The 22,180-nt window shown below is 35.4% G+C and overlaps 3 protein-coding genes and 1 long non-coding RNA gene across 9 annotated transcripts; 2 read left to right on the forward strand and 2 right to left on the reverse strand.

The window, feature by feature from the left end:
- Positions 1-389: 389 nt before the first annotated feature.
- Positions 390-4,739, reverse strand: LOC127251917 (uncharacterized). Of its 2 annotated transcripts, none has more exons than XR_007838980.1 (3): positions 4,076-4,739; positions 2,981-3,038; positions 390-1,861 (listed from the first exon to the last, which is right to left on the reverse strand). It is a non-coding gene; the product is annotated as an uncharacterized LOC127251917 (long non-coding RNA). The 2 variants fall into 2 exon arrangements; XR_007838979.1 differs by lacking the exon at positions 4,076-4,739 and adding an exon at positions 3,475-3,553.
- Positions 4,740-5,210: 471 nt separating this feature from the next.
- LOC127252028 (uncharacterized) lies at positions 5,211-12,287 on the forward strand. Of its 2 annotated transcripts, none has more exons than XM_051276023.1 (12): positions 5,211-5,357; positions 5,888-6,197; positions 6,328-6,372; positions 6,466-6,528; positions 7,058-7,120; positions 7,250-7,312; positions 8,365-8,427; positions 8,563-8,625; positions 9,504-9,563; positions 9,762-9,902; positions 10,057-10,146; positions 11,289-12,287. In XM_051276023.1, the coding sequence occupies exons 2-12, from the start codon at positions 5,952-5,954 to the stop codon at positions 11,799-11,801; spliced, it is 1,410 nt and encodes a 469-aa protein (XP_051131980.1). In that variant the 5' UTR covers positions 5,211-5,357; positions 5,888-5,951; the 3' UTR covers positions 11,802-12,287. The 2 variants fall into 2 exon arrangements, with proteins under 2 accessions (XP_051131980.1, XP_051131981.1); XM_051276024.1 differs by having other exon boundaries at positions 5,895-6,197.
- Positions 12,288-13,578: 1,291 nt separating this feature from the next.
- On the forward strand, positions 13,579-16,639 carry LOC127251634 (histone acetyltransferase TAP1). Of its 4 annotated transcripts, none has more exons than XM_051275407.1 (8): positions 13,611-13,841; positions 13,914-13,978; positions 14,404-14,464; positions 14,675-14,855; positions 15,455-15,554; positions 15,727-15,827; positions 16,052-16,145; positions 16,272-16,639. In XM_051275407.1, the coding sequence occupies exons 1-8, from the start codon at positions 13,807-13,809 to the stop codon at positions 16,349-16,351; spliced, it is 717 nt and encodes a 238-aa protein (XP_051131364.1). In that variant the 5' UTR covers positions 13,611-13,806; the 3' UTR covers positions 16,352-16,639. The 4 variants fall into 4 exon arrangements, with proteins under 4 accessions (XP_051131366.1, XP_051131364.1, XP_051131365.1 ...); XM_051275408.1 differs by having other exon boundaries at positions 13,920-13,978; positions 15,455-15,557; XM_051275406.1 differs by having other exon boundaries at positions 13,616-13,841; positions 15,455-15,557.
- A 1,156-nt stretch (positions 16,640-17,795) lies between these two features.
- LOC127251633 (KH domain-containing protein At3g08620) lies at positions 17,796-21,094 on the reverse strand. The gene is made up of 7 exons (XM_051275405.1): positions 20,823-21,094; positions 20,572-20,663; positions 19,693-19,844; positions 18,926-19,042; positions 18,694-18,810; positions 18,395-18,538; positions 17,796-18,038 (listed from the first exon to the last, which is right to left on the reverse strand). The coding sequence occupies exons 1-7, from the start codon at positions 20,900-20,902 to the stop codon at positions 17,892-17,894; spliced, it is 849 nt and encodes a 282-aa protein (XP_051131362.1). The 5' UTR covers positions 20,903-21,094; the 3' UTR covers positions 17,796-17,891.
- Between the last annotated feature and the right edge of the window lie 1,086 nt (positions 21,095-22,180).

The following is a 22,180-nucleotide window of genomic DNA, read 5'->3' on the forward strand; positions in this document are numbered from 1 at the left end:
TTACTTGTTGCAAGGTTATGACAAATTTAATGTAAAAAGACCAAAAACACCCCTATGGTACTTTTACTTTTTTGCTTTGTAATTAAGTGGTAATTTGGGGTAATACAATTAATGCACTTTACAAAAAATTAATTAAAGCTAGAGTGTACAAAAAATTAGCAAATTTATAGAATAATTAAAATTACTGGGATAATTACATAATTACTAGAAAAATCACAAAATGCAGAAAATAACTAATGTAATTAGAATTAAAACTACACAATTAAATTTACCGATTTAAAATTAAAATTAGACAATTAAATTTACAATTCACATAATTAAAAAGTGTGCATAATTAGAAAAAAGATTAGTAGACAAATGTATAACATCATACATTGAGAAGAAAAAATCAGTAGACAATGCAATATATCAGTAGAAATGGCAATAAAACATCATGGCATCACACAATAAAAATCACAGTGAATATAGATAAAAACTAGTGCACAAAATAGCCTCCAAAACAAATTCATTTCTCTCCCAAAGAGGGATAATCATATCATACTCACATCATGTTAACCCTTCTCATCAAGGAAAAAAATTCCCACCATTAGTCCCACCGTTACCAAATGCAGTTCACAAATCATTTGAGCAGCTCTCACATACAGCTCTAAACTCAGTATTTCTAAATTTGCAAGCATGTCTTGGCAAGATAATGGCTAATTTTGGATAAACAATTATAAGATCCTTCACCTAGAAAAAGAGTTTTCGAGAAGGTCATGGAATCTCCCGGAAGACATTCAAGTTGACCATGAGATGATCAAAGCATGTATTGATCATTTGATGGACTTAAATGAAGTGGAAGGTCCGGAGGACTTTATAACTTATATAGAGGAGTTTTAGCAATATATAAATGCGTATGTGTAGTAAAACATGCTTTTAATGATGGGATAAGTTATGATTATTGCTATAAAACATCTCTATTTAGAGAGGTTGTTTAAACAATAACTAATAATCTCTTTTGTAGGATAATTAAATCGATTTGTACGCTCAACAAATCTTTGGATGGGATAATATGCATATGCGGAACATTTTGTATGTCTCTTTTCATAATTTATCATCATACAGTGTCATCAACTCACTCTCAAATTAATTGACATTTATTGGGTGCTATTAGATACTAATCATCATCAAGTAAGGGTTGAGGTGTACAAATTTCAATGCATATGTGGCTGCATTACTTTAAAAGTAAGTCTCCAAATACAAAATGCATCATATGGTCATCAAAGAGCACAATCAGTAACTCATAAGATAATTTTCATCAAGTGGGGCGGAATGCCTACGAATTCAAATGCACAGTGGTTGCATTACTTTAAAAGTAAGCCTCCAAATACAATATAGGACTATCAAAGAACATATTCAATATACTCTCAGACGTTAGCCTTCATCGAGGGGGGCAGTGACTATGAATTCAAATGCACAGTGGTTGCATTACTTATAAAGTAAGCATCCGATACAACTATGCACGATTGAGACACTCTCGGAAGAAAATCGTCATCGAGTGGAAGCTAGTTATGCAAAAAGTCTTGCACATATATTGTAACACCCCCAGTTGGCTCATACTGGAAATGCTACCGCCACACTGCATCATGAGGTCGTCACCTTCTACTTCGGGCCCCACAACACAGTGTTAAGGCTAAAATTAATTATATAAGCATTTTATTATTCCCAAAAAAATAGTTTATAAATATTTACAAAAACATACTCCCAAAACGGGAGGTTTTTCTAGTTAGAATTTACATATAATACATCAGATGCAGTTCACTCATTCAGCCCGTCTTTCTATCTCCCGAGACGTCCCCTGTCCCGGAGGTGCCATGCGTACCTGAATCAAATATTTTTCTTAAAAGCAGTCTAGAATTAAATCCATTTTAAGAACTAACATAAAATATGCCATGTCATGCTCGAAAATAGAGTTTAATTTCCGTCATTTGCAAAATAAATGCCATGCCATGCCCATACTGAAATAATGTAACAATAATGTCAAAATCGACAACTCATGCACATATACCCATATACATATGTCAAAGTGAGCAGCCGGAATAACCTCGGCTCCATAATAACAGCTCACTAGACTATCATCAATAAATAGCCGGAAAATCCTCGGCTCAAGGAAGGACCTGGTAAACCCATAATAATATAACGGTCACCCGGTCACTCCCATATACCCACCATACGACTCCCGCAATCAATACATAGATAGTCGAGCGTTGTCGCCATTAACCACAAGACACCCCATAGTCTGTGATAGCGAAGATAGGACCCTCCTGTCTAGCCCTACCCCGTGTAACGTAGTAGAATCCGTGCAACCTGGAATCACCCGAAGGAAACCCGGAAACTCTACTCCTCCTCGCACGCCCTAACGGGATCGCGTTTGGAGTTTGGCATCTGATCCTAAACTACCGGTAGACCTCACTAGTAGCTACTCCAATGAGTGGACCAACACCGAACACGCATGATTAGACCAAATACGTCTCAACTGCAATGGGTCTAATCCTTGAATGACCGTGCGACTAAGTCACCCAGTTGTCCGACTACTATCGTCCACTATCGCCAAAGTGTTACGGTACATCGGGGTCGAATATCCTAACCCCAGATGATGCCCTCGCCTAGCACTACCGCACACGGCGACTAAACGATAGATCCATAAAACATATCCGATAAATCGTGCGATGTGTGCAGCATGTCAATAAGTGAATTTAATGAAAAGGGCTGGTGAGACGGCCCACCTATCCTCCTTTTCATAAATTCACCAACACGATCAAATACGTATATCAAATATCGTAAAACGAAGTTTCACACATGCAGATACACACACATATATACATATATAGATGCACTGACCAAATGATTCCACATAATATCATATCAATATCAGAATCAGAATCACATGCAACATAAATACCTAATTTCTTAAAATTAGATTTAATTCCCTACTGCTTACCTCCTACCGATACTTTCTGGATTTTTATAACTTCACCCAAATCTCCTCCAACGTACACCTGTTCCATTATTTACTCAAATCAGATGAGCTTTATGCTTATTCTCAGGAGCTACCTGCTTATTCAAAAGCTAATTTCTATAATTAACTCGTCGGGCTCCAAACTTTTATATTTAGTAGAATATGATATTCTAGCTATAAAATCCTTCTACCTCATAATATTTATATTGCCCGATTATTAAATAAAAATACGCAAAGGTATGAACAAGCAGGCAGGTGCGATATACTGCCGTTTTCAATTTGGCTCGGATCAATACGAAATTCTCAGAATATAATACTAGGACTACGAATAGGCTATTAGCTAAAGAAATTCGTCGATCAAATAGCCAAATAGCCGGTTATGAATTTTTTAAAGAATTTCTAATTTAATATTCCCAATATTGAAATTCATATTAAAATCCATAATTAAATTCTACGTATAACAAGGAATACAATACCGAAATCGAAATCAAAATCGAACGGCTAAATCTTTTTCTTTCTTCTTTTCTTTTCTCCTTTCTTCTCCTTCGCGTTTCTTCCTTTGCCTTCCTTCGCTTCGCAGGTAAGTTTGTTATATATATATATAATTATATTATTATTATATATATTATATTATATTATATTATTATTATTAACGTTATTATTATAAATATTATCTTCATCATCATTACCTTTATTATTATTATATTATATATTATATATTATATTTATATTTATATTTATTTTTAATTTTATCGATATTTATCCATTTAACAGTCTATTTAATTATAACTAATATACAAAATTGGAATATAATTTATCCCAAAATATTAGTTTCTTGATTCCATTACTATTGTCAAATATTTATTTGCTATAATAATATTACTTTATACATTCCGAAATCGGGGCATTACATATATGGTACATTACTTATAGAGTAAGTCATCCATGAAAAATATGCACTACACACAACCAGCAACCTATATTGCACATAATTAACACGAAAATCATCATTTCAGCCACTAAAATTTAAATTCCTAACTCCAAGTACTCATAAAATAAAAACCATATAAGGTATACCTCAGAGAACTCATGCAAGGTGGTCGCAAAAGGATAGTAAATCCTCAGGAACTGAAGGAACACTTCACTGCGGCTACGAGCATCGATTCCAGCTAAGGGTTTTTTTTGGCCATGTCGTTTTGAACGACAACAGGCGACGGACACACAATGGCATCCTTGGAGTCTGGCACAACCCAGCCGGAGTATAGGTGGGGCGATTCTGGCACCTCGGAGGCCAAATATTCCGAGCCTATACAAGAGTAAGGCATTTCAACAGACAGCCGACGGCCCCCCGTCTCGAAGGTCTCAAGCCCACTGTCGAAGATCCCGTACGTCTCCAGCACCATGGATCTGTAAAGATCAGAGTCAAAGAGTGAAAGATCGGAATATGGCTTCTCAGGCGACTGCCGAACAAGGTCGACGGGTGAAGCCGGATGAGGATCCATTGATAAATCCTCCGATCGATCGCGATTTGGGCGATTTTGCACGGGTGGTCGATGGCGACGGTGGAACCAAGATCCCGATAGAATGATGAAGACGAAGATTGCGAGAGAACCCTAGGAGAGCGAGAGAGGACCGACAAGAATGAAGATTCAGATAATTATTGTAATTTTAAAAATTAATTTTTGTTTTTAAATATTGTGTTTTATTTTAGAAAACGTGTTTTAGTTTTAATTGTTGGCTTTTATTTTTAATAATTGTGTTTTAGTTTTAAGTATTGTGTTTAAATGTTAATAATTGTATTTATTTAAAAAAAAAAGTTGTATAAATAAATATAATGGTATTTGTGTAAATAAATTTAAAAGTAAGGGTACGAGTAATATGGATGGGGTCTATACTTACTAAAAAAAATGTAAACTTTATAATTGGATAACCCAAAATGAAAAAAAATTGTAAACTTTGTAAGTGGATGAAAGGAATATTAAATAAGTAAAAATATGTACTAACTGCGCCTCCTACTTAAATTTAAAATATAATAGATAAAATGTAATTAATTAATAAATCTTAAATATATTTATAAATAGTTTATTTTAATTTATAATTTAAAATTTTAAAATTATTGTGATAGTATTTAATATATATATATATATTTTTTTTAATGAAAAGTAATAAATTTTGATAACTTTAGATTATTTCTAAGGAGTTCTTGATTTCTCTCTCACGGAGTGAGTATTTGTGTAGACGCGGGCGTGGGAGTTCTGCTACGCTTTCCTAATTTCGTTATTTTCTCTCCGGCATGAATCAAATTCTTCGAAGGGAAGGCTGACCCACCTATCTCCCAAAGCTGCTTCTTCATTTCAATGTATGTATTCTTGTGCGCCATCTCTTGTTTTGCTTTGATTTGCTTTTGGATGCGCAGTGCCCGTTTCTCATCTAGGTTTTGAATTCATTATCCGTTCAGGCTAAAATGCGGAATTCAATTTTTACTTTTTTTTTATTTTTATTCCCTAATTCGGGGGTATTGTGCCAGCAGTAAAGGCGTGCACTTAATCTTTGATATCGTTCGACCTGTATGTAGTGATGTAGATGTCCAACACGGAATGTTGCATTAGATGTATGAAAGGTGTTATTTTTGTTTAGCTGGAGCTTTGAGGGATCTCATCTGATGAGACTAGTTCTAAGTTTTAAAACGATGTGTATGTGTGTGTAAGTCCATCTCATTGTTTTAAGTTCCTTCCATCAATTTGTGCTATTTTGTTCGTTTATTTTTGAGCTTGCACAAATTAATGTGCTTACTATTTTGTAGAAAGTCACGCTTGTCACTATTTCGGTGAATATTATAAGAAAATAAGTCTATTATATAATGCCTGTTGCTGAGACATGTTCTTTCAGCATACAGCAGGTAGAGCGTGGTGCACAATTGTTGTGATACCCTGAGTGTTCGATCTTAGACCTTATGGAAGTAGACAAGAACAAGAAGAACAAGAGAAACAAGAAAAAAAGGAGTAAACAAGCTGCTAAACAAATAGAAAGTGCAACTCATGATACCAGGGAGTCAGCTTCTAACAGTCAAAGCAATGTTCTTGAGAGGGGAGAAGATAATAATTATCATCAGATTGCACAGGCTACAGATGATCAGGATGATGTTGGAGAACACTTGGATGCGGACAAGGAAGGAGCCCTTCCTTTTTGCTTTGAAGGAGTAGGTCAATTTTGTTTTCTGTATCTTTTAGTGAAACACCTTGAGGTTTCTTACCGGTTCAGAAAGTACCAATTACATCCTTTTGTACCTCTACTTTTATATGTTGCATGATATTGTATTTTGTGCACAGAGAAATTTAGCTGAAATGGGAGAAAACTTCAGGCTGGACAGAGAGGTAATCCCACATGTATCATGTGTTGCAGCGTGTACTTAATCATTACTGATTTAACAAACTTGTGAAAAACTGTTGACCACCGTATCTACATAGACCAGCTTCCTGGAGCAAGTTAAAGAACTGCAATCAGAAAAAGACGCACTTGCAGAGAAAGAGGTTCCTATACTTATTGTGTTTATTAATCGCTTCCCTAGCCCTCTGCATTAAAATAGTTTGTCATCTGCTTTCACTGGCTTTCCTTGAAGAGAAAATCTACCAGTTGCTGAAGCATAACGATGAAAATAATTTAGGGTGTGTGTTTTTGGGGGTTTGGATTTTGAGTTGAGATTTGAATAGTAAAAATTTTGGATTTGAGTAATTGTATGATGTGATATAAATAGGTGTTGATGTGTTGTTTTGAATGTAAAATTGATTTTTCAGTATAATATAAAAAATAAAAAATAGGTGTTTGATTTAATTTTTTGGGAGGAAAAATTTAGATGAATAGTGGAAGTTTGGGAAAGTCTCCCAAATAAACACACCCTTAAGAGAAGTGGTCATAAGTTGTTGAATTACCAGTATATTAATTACTTATTTTATTTTTTAATAATAATAATAATAATAATAATAATAATAATTAATTATTATTATTATTATTATGCCACCTGTTACCTTGAAGAGCTGATGCTATATTTGGTTTTAATAGGCTAGTCAAAATGTCAAGATTCAACAATTACAGAATGAAAAGTATGGCTCCATGATGAATGAGGTAGTGAATTATGAGAAATTGATGTTTGCCTATGTTAAAGCTGTTTTTGGATTAATTGAGTTTCTTAATTATATGCTTCTACAAACAAGTCTGAAGAGAAACCGCATGTGACAAATGTGTTCTTTACAGACTATCCTGAAAGAGAAACTCATGCAGTTGGAAAAGGAGAATAATGCATTGATTGAGAAAGTGGTTAGTTTTGAATTTGTATATCAGACCATGTATCATAGATATCTTGAGCATTACTGTCCGTACTTACATGCTATCCTAGACTTTCTCTTAGTTTCTGTACATTTTGAAAGTCATGAATAGTTTTTACTCAATTCAAGGTTTACACTAGACTAGAAAGGGGGACCGCATAATTATATTAAGTTTGAAGTAGAAGATTATTTCATTGGTTAAACCCTTTAAGTTTGCTTTTTTTTCTTTGGCCGGAGTTATTCTTCATTGGTTCTCTTTGGGTCTTGCAAGGGCTTTGTTGTATTTTAGCCAGTCTAGATTCTAGTGACAAAAATTTTACATCCGGAGGCTTTGAAGCATTTATGGATACAGAAAGATGTGACACTCATCAATTTGTGAAATTTACTAAATTCCTTTATCTTTTCAAATCTGCACACTGTTTGTTTTATGTCATCATCAGTTTTTGGTAGAGCTGTAAAACAAACGAACAATTTACGAGTTTGGCTTGATTCAGTTCGTTTGAGCTCGCTAAGAGCTCGTCTATTAAACTACGAGCCGAATACGAACATAAAGTTTGGCTCGTTATGTTCACGAACGAGCTCGAGCTTATTTGCGAACGTTCACCGGTATTTATTAGAAAAATTAAATTAATAATATTATATTTAATAAGCATATATATCTTTATAAATATTATGTTTCATTCTATTTTCTATTTAAATTTAATAATAAAAAAATTATTTAAAAAATTAAATAAATAAAATAAAATTTCTCTTAACGAGCCGAGCTGAACCGAACAGGAACCAAAAAAAAAATTAAACGAGCCGAGTTTAAATAAAAATATCAACACGTATCTTTTAACGAACTAATACGAGCCGAGCTCGAGTCCTTAGAGCTCAAACATGACAAGTTCGACTCTGTTCGATTCGTTTACAGCTCTAGTTTTGGCACCACCAGCAATGCTTTTATGTCTGAGTTTGCGCTTTTCTGTTAGTATTTGTGCTAGTTCAATTCTCTTAAACATGTTTATGCCATAATTCTTGAGGCTTGTAATTTTTATCTTGCAGGTACGTTTTGAAGAGAAAATAAAAAGTATGAAGGAAGAAACTGCAGCTTTAAGTTTACAAGAGGTGAAATCGAGTCAATGTTCGACTAAAATAATGATAAATATTGATTGGATCTCTATTTTAAACTCCTGACGCTTAGGTCTACATAACAAAGACAAAATAAGCTGTTGAATATGTTAACCTGTTGCTAAAATACAGGGTAATTTACAAGAAAAGATCAGACAGATGGAAAGAGAAAGAGATTCCTGGATCCAGAATGAGGTCAAATCTGGAAACTGCTTTTTTATCAGTCTTCCATTTTTAACTCCAGTGTCTCAAAGAACTCACAATTAAGTGATGAAATAACACGATCAGTGTTCTAAGCGAACTCAAATTAAGATATATGGGCATCTTATGGACAAAAACATGATCACTTTTCTTATAACTTTTAAGCGAGTAAGTTAGAGGCGTTCTTCATAGATTGAATTATTATTTTGGTTATTCAATAGCAAAAAAACACAATGGGTATGTTTACTTGTGAGGTTTTGATTTTGAATAGTAAAATTTTGAATTGAAATAGTTGTTTGATGTAATATAAATATGTATTGATGTAATGTTTTGAATATAAAATTTGATTTTAGTATAATAAAATAAATAAAAATTGGGTGTTTGATTTGATTTTTTTTTAGGAAAAAAAAAGTTGGAATAGTAAACCTAGGAGTAAAATTTTACAAGTAAACACACCCAATGCTAGTTTCTGGCATAAATTTATACGAGCATTTTAAAGTACAGTTAATAGTCAATTATAATATAACTCGTCAGGTAAGCAGTTGGTTTTGTAATGCCATTGGTAGCATTTATCCTCATACTAATATCACCAAATTGAACATATTTGCATATTTGACTAATAATTTCTACAGTTGCTCAGACACCAAGTCCTCCTAAAGCACTGTAGTGTGAGATAAAGCATGTAGGTTGATCATAGAACCCACAATTTTTTATGGATTCAAAATATTCAAATTGGTTTAATGTGTGTGTGCGCGCACACACACACACACATATATAATGAAGAATTAAGACAACCTTCACTTCATCATCTTGACTCAATTGATGCTTTATTTAATACTAATCTTATGTAGGGGTTTGAACATTTTTGACAGAACACAGCAAAAGAATCAATTGCCAACCTGATTGACGAGAAGGCACAACTAAAAGCTCAGGTAAAAGCTATAGAAGCATAAATTAATATTTAGAAAGCTAAATCTACTCACATACTTAATTTTCTCCAGTGCTCTCCTTTATTCAGATTCATTTCCTCAGGTCTGGGAAATGTGAAAAATGCAACTATGTTTGTAGTACTGTATTTCTAGGAATCTCTATTTATTTTTATACTGGAAATTAAATCTAAAGTTTCATAGGTGATAGAATTGGAGCAAACAAGGAGGATTGTCACCGAAGAAAAACAACAGTTGCAAGAAGTTATTTCCAAGCTAAGGTCACAGATTACAAATCTTGATAGCTCTGCTTGTATTTCGAATTCCTCTATGAACTACAAAGTGGTAAGAGGACTTCCTGTGTTCTCTGGCTTCTTTTCACTTGTTTGTTGTTTTTGGTATGTTGTCTTTTGAAGAATGAATTCTGCTCATTTGAGTTGGTAGTATACTTTGCGTGTTACATTACTAACGTTGTGGTATATGCATTTTTGTCATTCAGGGTTCGGAAGAGGAGATGAAGTATACAATAGAAGCTGCACTAACACTAATTGAGAAATTGGTTGCGGAAAAGTCAGAGCTTGTTGAAAAGGTATGATGCTGATATATGTGACAGAATTTGACTTCTAATAAAGGTTTCATTGTTTACACTAGAAGGAAGACAGGAGGTTAAGGAGTTGAGCTGAATTCTATCTACAGTTTTATCTTTATCTATCATGGGCTTAGCCCATGAATTGCTCTAGGATTGTTAGTTTTCTCTTCCCTATGATGTTGGCGGGATATCCCCATTGCATTTTAGTTTTTCCTTCTCTCTCTCGTGGTTGGTCTTCCCTCTCAAAGGGTATTTTTGCTGATCAATAAATTCTAGTCCCATCAATTTGGTCCAACCTGTTAGATTTGGAGGGATGCTAAACACTACCAAAATTACTGACCTAGAATTGAAAGTGGTAAGAGTTGGAGAAAACTGTAAGTTCACTGTTAAAAGATATGTGAGTGGGTTCTAACATTTGATCAGAAATTGGGTTAGAAATTTGCCGAGATTAAGGCACCGCAGCTCTGATGGGCACTCACAAGCTGCATAGATCATGGGCAGAGCACTGACACCACTTTCGGACACCATCCCACATACCACTATTACCCTACCCTTCTTTAACGACTAAGATCTATGGAGATGGTTACCTTAGGCTTATCATTTTTTTAGGTTAATGGGGTTGAAAACGATCCAAAAAAAAAATAGTTGCTACAATAGAAGCTGCACTAACGCTAATTTAGATATTGGTTGCGTAGAATTCAGAGCTTGCTTGTTGAAATGGTATGATGTTGATATATGAGCCAGAGTTTGAAGTCTAATAAAGGTTTAACTGCCTACACTAGAAGGAAGAAAGGAGGTGAAGTAGCTGGGCCGTATTCTATCTAGGGTTTTATCTTTATCTATCACGGGCTTAGTCTATGGATTGCTGTTTATATTACTTGGTTAAGGATTATTAGTTTTTTTTCATGGTTTGGGGGTATATTTTGAGCTCTTGGAAATTGGTTTGCTATCCACATTTCTTCTTGTTTTTCCTTATTTTTATAATCTCTCCTCCCCACAAAGAGTTAATTCTGTGGAACTGGCTGTCGCAGCTTTTCGTAGGGATATGATTCAATTGGTTGTTGGATTATGCCTTTGATACTAATAGAATAAAAATATTTTTCATGCTAAGCTATGATAATAACTTACTAATTTTCATTCAGGTGAATGAGTTGCATGCCAAGCACGACCAAGGAGAGGTGAGAAGAATGGAGCATTTTTCATCTGTTGGCTCCCTTCATGGAGCTATTCCTGGTGATGGCTCCACTTTCACTCCAGCATTGGTTGTCGGAGATTGTGATGGGAACAGAACCGCCCCGGTTACCAGTTCAGAGTCCAAAGCTAGCGAGGTGGTGCAAATCTTGGGCAGCAACCAATCCCTGGAAGATGGCATAGTTGAGGATAAGAGGAATGGAGAACATATGAATTTAAGTGATGGTTATGGTGTTGGAGTAACAACCTCAGAAATGGAGGGGGATGAAATTGTTCAAATTCCATTACATGAAAATGAAGATGTAGAGGAAACTAATATGTTGCTGGGAGAAAACGATGAGAGTGCTGATGTCCCACTTATGGATGCCCCGTTGATTGGTGCACCATTCCGACTAATAACCTTTGTTGCTAGATATGTTAGCGGAGCAGATTTAGTGAACAAGGATGCTGGAAGATTAGGCTAGCGGATGCTGCTTCTGTAGGAAAGAGAACTAGAAATTTTTGCAGGGGTGTGTTCACAGGCTCTGCGCATTGTATTATTATTTTTTTCTTTTAATTATTTTCCAGGCAAGGGGCATATATATCCACACAAAATGAACGCAGTCAGCACAATTGCAGTTGCTTGACTTAGTGTTTTGCAGATGCTATAAAAGAAAGGGACGACGAGCCGGGTTCTTTTAGGTTGGTTTTGAGTGTTTATCATTTAGGCAGCAATGTCATTTTCTCGAAGTTGATACAGTGATTAGATTGGGGCGTGCAGTGGAAAGAAAGAAGTGAACCTGGATGTCCAATTGTTAGAAGATATTCATTTTATTTCTTTCCTTTTTCGATTTATGGTATGATCTTCTTTTATTTTATATGTTCATGGTGGATATTACGTCCTTTTTATGTGTTGATAGCGATCTCAGAGATGTAAACATTAAGTAATAAATAGAGTATCAAATTATTTACATGATTTCAAACCAATTCTTCTTCACAAAGTATATAATAAATAAATAGAGTTTTTCTTCTCTACCTTACGGGTTCGGTGCTATAGATGTCACCGCATCATGTTTCCCAACAACAAATAAAGCCTTTTAGTATCATGCCATCTGCGAGGAGGTGACCTGACATCCTTCTTTTTCTATTGTTTAAAACTTCCTCCTTTGGATCAGAAGTACAATTTATTTTTTTTATTTTTTTTTAAATAGAATAAAAAAGTATACTCTAATATTTTAGCAGTTAATAAAAATGTTTTAAGATTGTATTTTCATTTTTGCTTTTACAAATACAAAAGAAAATTAATATTTTTTATAAAAATCAAAAGTATTTTAACATTCATGGTGAGGATTGGGTGTTGATTTTAATCAGCATGAGTGCAAAAAAATTATTATATTAACTTATTTTATAAATCATATAATTAATATAATTATGTATAATCATATTTACACTACTCAGCACCCAATCCTCTCCCCACAATTATATATAAATTACCTTTATTATAATATGTAATCGATATCTTTGAGTAGAATAAACAAAAATATTAAAATAGAAATATTAATGAATTTAGAAAAATATGATGAATTTACTTATTTAGATACATATATGATGTGTTTCAAGAAGTTGTTTTTTTTTTTTTTTTTTTTTTTTGTGAATATAAAGATTATCACTGTGTAAATTGATTGAGGATGCATATATTTTACTAATTTCAAATAGAGATATATTAGTTTATTAATAAAAATCGCATTGACAAACCAACAAGTATACATTTTGGAATTTTAGAACTATGAAAAATTCAAAAAATCACGTTGGAATTTTATGCTATTTTATTCTTATTTTATGTTAATATTAAAATATTATTATTTTTTCTTGGGTGTGTTTATTTTGTAAGATAACTTAAAGTATCTTTTTTGCTTTATTCTTTCTATTATTTTTTTTTTAATTTTTTTTTAAAATTAATACACTATACTCCTTCATTATTTTTATATTTCTTTGTCACTCATGATCGAAGTCTTATCCTTTATTTATTTTCCTGTGTATTTATATTCTGGTATTTAAATATTTGGATTTATCGTATATCAACATACGGTAAGAAAATATTGTTGGACATGGAAAATGCTTGTAAGACAAATAGCATATCACAAACTCCCGGCAGTGTGTTTTTAGTTGATTACTTTTTTTTAAAAAGAAAAAGAGAAAGTAGGCCTCTGGCCCAGCCCGTAGTTGGATAGAGAGCCGGGGGTCAGTGTGTGGCAGTGGTAGGTTTACGTTCCAATTCCAAATATGGTACGGAATGGTACGGGTGTTACTTGAACTCGGAACGACTAACCAGCGATATAACCGGGGAGGGGGTGCGTTTCATATCTCATTCTCTGGACTACAGTGCGCCCTTTAATTTCTAAAAAGAAAAAGACGAAAGCTCCCTCGAAAAATCTTCATTATCTGGACTAATTACGCCGCCCCCCTCCTCGCCGCCGCCGAAACAGAAACATGTCCGCTCTTCTGTTATCCTCTGCTCTCAATCTGTGAGTCTATCCCTCTTCATCTCCAAGTGCCTCTTGTCTCGTAAATAATTCTTTTTCTGTGTTATTCACTAGTTGCAGTGGCCCTCCACTCGTTTCTCTTGATTTCCCCTCCACTCCCGCGCTGGCTCTTCCCAGAGGTTCGTATGCCGACCTCCCCTGCTCCCCCTCCTGTAACGTAACTAACACCTTTAAAATATCTTTACTTTTAATTGAGATCCCGGTGACTGACGACCGGTCACTAGGGTTCCAGCACACTTCGTCGCTTTCCTTATCATTCAAGTTTTGACTATTCTAGAGGAAAAGGAATAATAATGTGATATGTCCTAGCATCCTCGATTTAAACATTTTGTCCCGTCACTGAGTGACGCCCGATTTTGATAACGTGGGAGCTGAAATGGTACGGAGAAGCAGCGGACGAACAAGCTGCATGTTATGCTTTGAAAAATAGTTGGATCCTCCGAGCTCAATCGACTGTGAATTTGATTTTTCTGCTGTTTTTCTGGATTCTTGTATCGTTCCATATACTCTCCTGTGCTTTCCTTTCCTTTTATTTTTCTTGCAGGCAGCAGGAACCAAAAGATTCGTAAATTGAAGGCTGGATTTTGGGAATCCATTAGATCTGGGTAAATTGGAAGTATCTATTGTAAATGTCAACCTACTTTCGGTGGAATAATTCTAATCCTACTACACCTTCTATTATGTCAGGATTAAAAAATAAATAAAAAAATAAAAAATAGTACATTAGCTCATTAATTCAGGGACTCTAACTTAGATATACTGTATTTTGAAGTCATCAAGTGGATGATCAGCAACTTGACACTTTTCTGCTGCAGGATTTTAAAAAACAATACAGCACAAGTAATAGAACCAGCTTCCACTGCTGAGGAGGAGGTGCCCTTTCCCGAGGAATTTGTTCTTGTTGAGAGAACAAGACCTGATGGCACAGTCGAACAGATTATATTTTCATCTGGTGGGAATGTTGATGTATATGATCTCCAAGCTTTATGTGATAAGGTAATTAAAGCTCACTACTTTTTCTGTCCATCTCTTTGAATTCATAGAGAGTATAGGTGACGAAAGTTTTTGAATTCCATGAGGTGCACTTTAATTTTTTTTTTATAAATTTCCATAATTCCAAATTTCTAGGCTATATGATCCTCCTACAGTGTCACTCTTTGTGAGATGTCTTGCAGTAGATAAACCTACACAGATATAGCATATGATGTGCACTCAGTCCCCTATTCTGGCTTAGGTAGGTATGTTGTCGATTCTGGAAATGATTTCCATCCTTGCTAGAAATAGAATAGATACCGGAAAAACACTATATTTCTTTCTGGATGCAGACCTCGGTCTTGCAGTAGGAAGAATGAATATTAGTATAAAGTTTAGTTGTTTTAGACTTTTAGTGGACTTGGGGCATGTTGGACTTTCAGCATTATTGCAATATTGCTTGTGTGCTGAACCAGAAATTATTAGTATCAATGTGTTCCTTGAATAGTTAGTGTCCTTAGGTACACATTCCAGATATTTTTAGTTTCTTTTGGGTGCTAGGTTTCATAAAATTTAGTTGTATTTATTTTTAAATAAAGTTAACGCAATAATTTATGCAATAGGTTGGTTGGCCTCGGAGGCCACTGTCAAAGCTAGCAGCAGCTCTGAGAAATAGCTACTTAGTTGCAACTTTGCACTCCATAAGCAAGTCTGCGGGGGAAGGTGGTTAGTGACAGTACTTTTCCTGGTTAAAAATGTAATTTTAACCCTACACTAAATATTTACACTCGTCATTTATCTTGAAACTACTAAACTAATCTATGCAATAGCTAGTGATATATTTATTAGTAAACTAAGTGACGGACATCTTAGTGTACTTCAAGTTACTTGGCAGAGGGAAATGGCCAAAAGAAGCTGATTGGAATGGCTCGAGCTACATCAGATCATGCTTTCAATGCTACAATTTGGGATGTACTTGTTGATCCTTCATACCAGGTACTTTTGAGTACTATTGAAAGTCATCAGCTGAAACTATATAATAGCAAAATTTTACCTGGTTGTATAGTAATTTGAGTTAGTAACAGTAATATAGTATTTTGTCTCCATGTTGGTTGGACTGATCCAAATGACAGGAAATTAGAAGTTCAATACCTGTTCTAACCATTCCTATAGGCATCAGCATCATGTAGTTCAATTTGATGAATGTGATGGTGATTTAGGGTCAAGGACTTGGTAAGGCCCTAATTGAGAAGCTTATAAGGGCTCTTTTGCAGCGGGATATTGGTAACATCTCACTCTTTGCAGACAGCCAAGGTAAGATCAACTATGAGATGCGTATCCATATATGAGCGGTCGTGCAATTTTTGCTTGGCATAGAAAATATGAGCATTTTACTTAAAGACCCTTTGAGTTCACTGTGTTTATTGCCCTTGCATGCAGTTGTGGAGTTTTATCGGAATCTCGGTTTTGAACCTGATCCTGAGGGCATTAAAGGTATGTTCTGGTACCCGAAATACTAAACCATCTCAGATGAGGGTAGACAAGGCAAGGCAAGGCAAGGCAATTGTGTCATAATTTTCTGTGTGAAGGGAGAGTAATTTTCTGTGTCTCTGCTCACAGAAGTGTCACAATTGTATTCCATATGAAATAATACCTGGATGTGTGTGTGCGTTGGTGTCTGTATTCAGAAACTGATACCTGTCTTTGTTCGGGGTGCAAAACACTTTCAGTCAAGTCAAATTGTTGATTTCAAAACTGTGAATTAGATTGGATTCAATAAGATTTTATCTCTGGGGGATTTGCTGCTACTGTTTCTGTTGCTCCTTTATGCTGCCCTGTGATGTTCATCTCCCCTTCCGTTTCCAGAGTCAGTCATCAAAGCAAGCAGCACCTGTATTTGCTGCGAAACAAAGGGCAGCCAGGGCCAAACATAATACAAAGCAACACTTATTTGATAATTAAACCTTGAGGTGTGTTCTGTGTGCTCTATCCACAGCCTGACGTTCTGTTGTCGGGCTTCATGAAAGGACCAATTGGAAGCTCCATTTTCCCCAGCTTTTAGGGGCATCAACAGTTCTCCGTTCAACGAGTAGGAAGAAGCAAATTATCATTGAAGAGACATCAGCAGCGGCAACTAAAGAACTATTCACACTTGTTTGAATATGTCCCATTGCAAGGAGGTCAACAAGTAAATTGCCTTATTATCAACTTGGTCAATTTTAGAAAATACTGTAAAATGCAGACCTCGGATGACTACTAAGTGTGGAGAGAGAGAGAGAGAGAGAGAGAGAGAGAGAGAGAGAGAGAGAGAGATGAAGTTCCAACACTCTTGAGTCTGAGATGCAGGGAAGAAGAGGAACCAAGGAAATTGGTTTTTGAGCGTGTTTGGTTTGGTTAGGCAATTGGTCAGAGGGAGGGTAACCAGGGAGAGCGTAGCATTACCATTTCTTACCCTTGTATGCGCTTCTCATCTACTGGGAGGGGATGGGAGGGGAGGGCCACTCACACAGGACAGGGGGCACATCAATTTACGAGCGGGCTTCAACTTCCAACTCCAGAGTTACGAGGAGGATACCGCGTAAAATACCCACTTTACTCTCATAAAATAGGGGCGCGCTGCTGTAGCCACAAATTCCAATTTTATGCTAATCTAAGTAAAAAACTACCTTCTACCAAACAACAACATTACCGACACAAGAATCAATGCAACGAGGGCCTTCTCAAGTGCTCGCACCACCAATGCCTAGCTTAAATTGGAGTATGTATGCTGTGACCAATGCCTGCCCTCTAAATTGCTCTCTCTCTCTCTCTCTCTCTCTCTCTCTCTCTCTCTCTCTCTCCAAAAAATAAAACTCAATAACAACACACAAGCCCATTCCCCAGTCCAGTCCTGTCCGTAAACTTTTTCACTAGATCAGGAAACAGATGCTCAGCCACAAAGATGCTTTTACCTATTTCTTATCAACAAGGCAAGGTTATCATGTGCTTTGAACGGATAGACACGTATGACTCTCCAATCGCATAAGTGAATATCTTCAGATATTATACTGACATAATATCTCAACGTCCTGTTTTTGCACGTTTCATTCCAGTAGTATTGAATGGAGAGACGCTCCCACTCGGTCCAGGGCTCTCTTCCCTAAAGTTGGAATTTAACATGGCTAGTTCACGCAGCTGCTGTCTCTTAATATAATCCTGAGACTCATCCTGTAGAAATGCGAAAATGTCAATCAGTAACTCATACCACTCAGGATTTTGGATGCTTCAACTTTTAGTTCAGGTACAGTATCGATAGCAGCATCCACATGTTTGGATAACTCCCCAAGAAGGTATCGATGATATGAGAAAAACACCATTACTTATACCCACTTTGATCCAATGAAAGAACATAGCTGGGCAAAGTTTATTCTTTAATTTCAACCAAAATAGCATCACATTAGGAATTGGTGAGTTATATCTACTTTGAAATTTTATCTTTGCAGAATTGACAGTCTGAGTCAATGGATTGCTCAATTTCTCTTCAAAAGAAAGCAAGAAAATTACTGAGTCACTGAGGTGCATACCACAGGCTTTAGCAATTCTTCAATGATCTCCTGTGCATGCTTAAGTTTGATGTCAACAATGTTTGCTGGTAAATCAGCCTCAATTAGTATATGAAGTGGCTCGTTAAGGTGCTCATAGCCAGGTCGTCCTCGTAGACTCTCCTCCTGACATTGACAGATGTGCAAAATATTGATATGTACTCATCAATACAATCATGGTAAACTCCATTAGCATAATTTGAAGCTGACTTGCAAGTGGTTCATTTATTTTCTTTGTATTAATCCTAAAAAGACATAAGAAAACTAAAAGATCAGAATACCTTATCTGGATCCTTTATTGAACCTCTTCCTCTGATATATACACGGCATCCAGTAGTGGCTTCAACCCTTTTCAACGAATTCCCTCTAGGCCCCAAAAGGCGCCCAACAAAATTGAACTATGACACCAGAAAATACTCATTCAGGGGAGCTAAAGAAAAAGAGAGACACCTGAAAGCTGATTATAATCTATCAACAAAAGTCAGTAGACAGCAAGCTTATAAATAATCGTACATTTGGATATACATCCACAGGAATTTCTAACCGCAAAATCCTTTTGACTGTGAATGAACTGGGGCTTGCTGGTGCTCCTTGCCAGTCCATTGTCATCCCAGGAGGCCCACTAAGTCTCTGCCATTGATAAAGAAGATCAACAAGTTTCTACGAAATTAAATATAAAACCAGGAGAAACAATGATTGCATTATTATTCAAACAGCATCTTATAGCCTACCTATGCAAAAATAAGACTTTTATGTGACCACCTACTTTTTTGGCTTCCAAAATTATAAAGAGAGAATAGCCCAAGCAAATGTAGTAGCACACCCCAAACTGAGTTCAAGCACAATATCATAGACCACAGCAGGTAAAATGCACACAAGAAGCAAATCAGCAGCGGTACCAGTAGGAGACCAAGTTTACACAATCAGATGGATCCAAGGGTGTCACAAATCATCATGCAAGCACCCAATTTCCTCAATTTATTCTCTGTAGAAAATATGAGGAAATGAGTTGTGCTCAGATCCAGTCTTGAGGTTAACCACAGAACTAGATTTAATACAGGTTCTAAGCAGAGCCAGTTTGAAGGATACCATTGCCAAATTACACATGATTATAGCTTGCAAGCAGCATAGAAATACTAGCTAGTAGCTGTCAAGGTGCATTGCTACCTCACATCCACCGCATGCTTAGTAAATATATCTAAAGAAAATCACGAGATAAAGAACAATGAAGTATGTTACAAATGATACCAAAGAGCTAAGCAGACAGGTAAAATAGCTACCTCATGAGGAAGTCCGTTCCAGCCAGGTAATCCTGTCCCAGCAACACTAGGTAAAAAATTTGATGAAGCCATTGGACTGGGACTTCTATGCCTTAGTCGCTCAAGTTCACCGAAGCCTTGATTCGGTACCATTCCAGTGACCCGTAAGATCTCTAAGAAAGACAAAGTGCGCAATGCAATTATAATTGAAGATGTAATAATTGCCTAACACAGAAAATCATCAAAAGACAAACCAAAGTACCAAACCACACAAATATTAGCATAAAGTAAAATTCTACATTGGAATTAGAAATAGGTAACATCAATATGTAATGCACCAAGGAAGAAATGGCTTAGCCGTCCATCCTACCATTAATGGTAAAGAACCGCTTCTTCCCCACGAAGGTTCCTATTGAACCAATACAAGAAATGTGCATGTTTTGGATCTTATATACTCCCTATTTATGAAAATAAATCTTGAACCAGATGGTGCAATGCTAATGTAAATGCCGAGCAAGTACATGATAGGCCAAACATTGGTACCACACCAATTGACGCACTGCGATGGAGGCAGGGAGCACAGCATTGAAAAGACAACCTGCACAGCCGTAGCTCACTCATCTCATTCGCAATCACTGGGGAATAACTTGAGTATGTTCTAAATTTCGAAGCCATGAGTTCACATCGCTGAATGAATTGTAGCATATAATATAAGAGGAGGGAAGCAACTACTAGCTTTTGCACGGAATAAAAGAAATGGATCCAACAAAACCATCTAATAGATGACGAGCAGCATCCATTACCCGAATGATTAACCCCTAGTTAAGAAGCAAGAAACCAACATAAAGCCTAGATCTAAAGTAGAGACTGGAAGCTGAATATAACGGGGAAATATTGAACCTTGATTCAGGAGCCTGGTAGAGATCGGAAGCACTTGCATAAAAGGGCCCAGCTTTTGATACTCAGCCAGCAGCTCTGACAAATACTGGTTGCTAAAATTTGTTTAAAAGATGGAAAGGGAAGAGAGAGAGGGGGGTAGAGATCGATCAGAAGTACTTTACAAGAGGAAGCACAGGAATACGAAAAGAAAGAAGAAAAGAGAGAGAGAGAGAGAGAGCATCGGGAAGAATAGAAATGGGGAGGAATCGCACCTGTCAACATCTGGGGCGCTTCTAATCTGGGGAGAAGCAGCCCTCGCAGGGGAGAAGTTGGGATTGTAAAGCCCAGACATACCGTCTCAACCAAATACTTTGCAAGGGTTTAGCCACCGGCGGAGGAAGAGGGAGAGAGAAGAAAGGGGGAGGAGAAGGTTTTGTGTGCAAAGTGCAAAGTAGCGAAGGTACAGAAACCGTAGAGGATGAGAGGCCTAACCAAATGTTAGCAGAGAGAGAGAGAGACGACTCCGAGACAGTGGTTTGTTTGTTATTTTCAGAATTTTTATTACTTTGAGATATTTTTAAAGAGCTAAAAAAACACGCACTCTCTATTGTGATACATCGTTTTCTTTTTTTCTTTTTCTTTTTTTTTTTTTTTTTACTGAATTTGAAGTTTTTATATTATTTTTTTTAGTTGAATTTAATATTATGTAAACTAGATTTAGGTGATCTGAAGGGTAAGAGATGAAAAATAATAAATGAATGAAGGGTAAAAATATAAAATTTGTATTTAAAAAAAAAAAATAAGACAATAGTTGTTGGATGTCCCAAATAAAAAAGTATAATATTTGAATACTAACGCAATACTCTTTAAACTTTAACTAGTGGTAAGCCCGTGCTACGCACGATAACATTAACGAATAACAAAATTGTAATACTATTTTCGTCCCATAAAAGAATATCATTTGTGTTTAATATTAAAAGTATATTCATATTTGTGTAATTTACTCCACAAGTGTTATTGTATTTGTATTATAAGAGACTAATAGAAATTATTTTATATTTTTTTTAAATTTATACTACATATTAATATAATTATTAATATTCAAATATTAACATAAAAAAAACTCAGGTTACTGTTCTTATGAGACAGAGGCAATATTAATTTTGTATATAAATTTATATTTAAATTTTAAATTAATACTTCACTATACTAAATCACTTTAAATTAATCAAAAATATATATTAAATTAAATAAACAAAAATTAAATTATATATCTTATATCTTATCTTATATCTTATATATATTATTATAATAGCTCATTGTGTGATATACTTATGCAAAAGCTTGAATTTCTAGCAATTTTATATTATTTTTAAAAAATAATTTGATTGGTCATCACTTTTGATTGGTTGGTATAAAATATGAGTCATATATTATAATTGTTGTATATATTTTTTTAAAAATATTAAAAATTATATGTAATGTAATCGTATTTAATGTTTATTTTTATATACTTGTTTGGGGGTTTGGATTTTGGATTGGGATTTGAATAGTTAAAATTTTGAATTTGAATAGTTGTATGATGTGATATAAATAGGTGTTGATGTGATGTTTTGAATGTAAAATTGTT

Source organism: Andrographis paniculata, unplaced genomic scaffold (genome assembly GCF_009805555.1).
Source record: "Andrographis paniculata isolate CXL003 unplaced genomic scaffold, ASM980555v1 Contig45END, whole genome shotgun sequence".
Lineage (NCBI taxonomy): Eukaryota > Viridiplantae > Streptophyta > Magnoliopsida > Lamiales > Acanthaceae > Andrographis > Andrographis paniculata.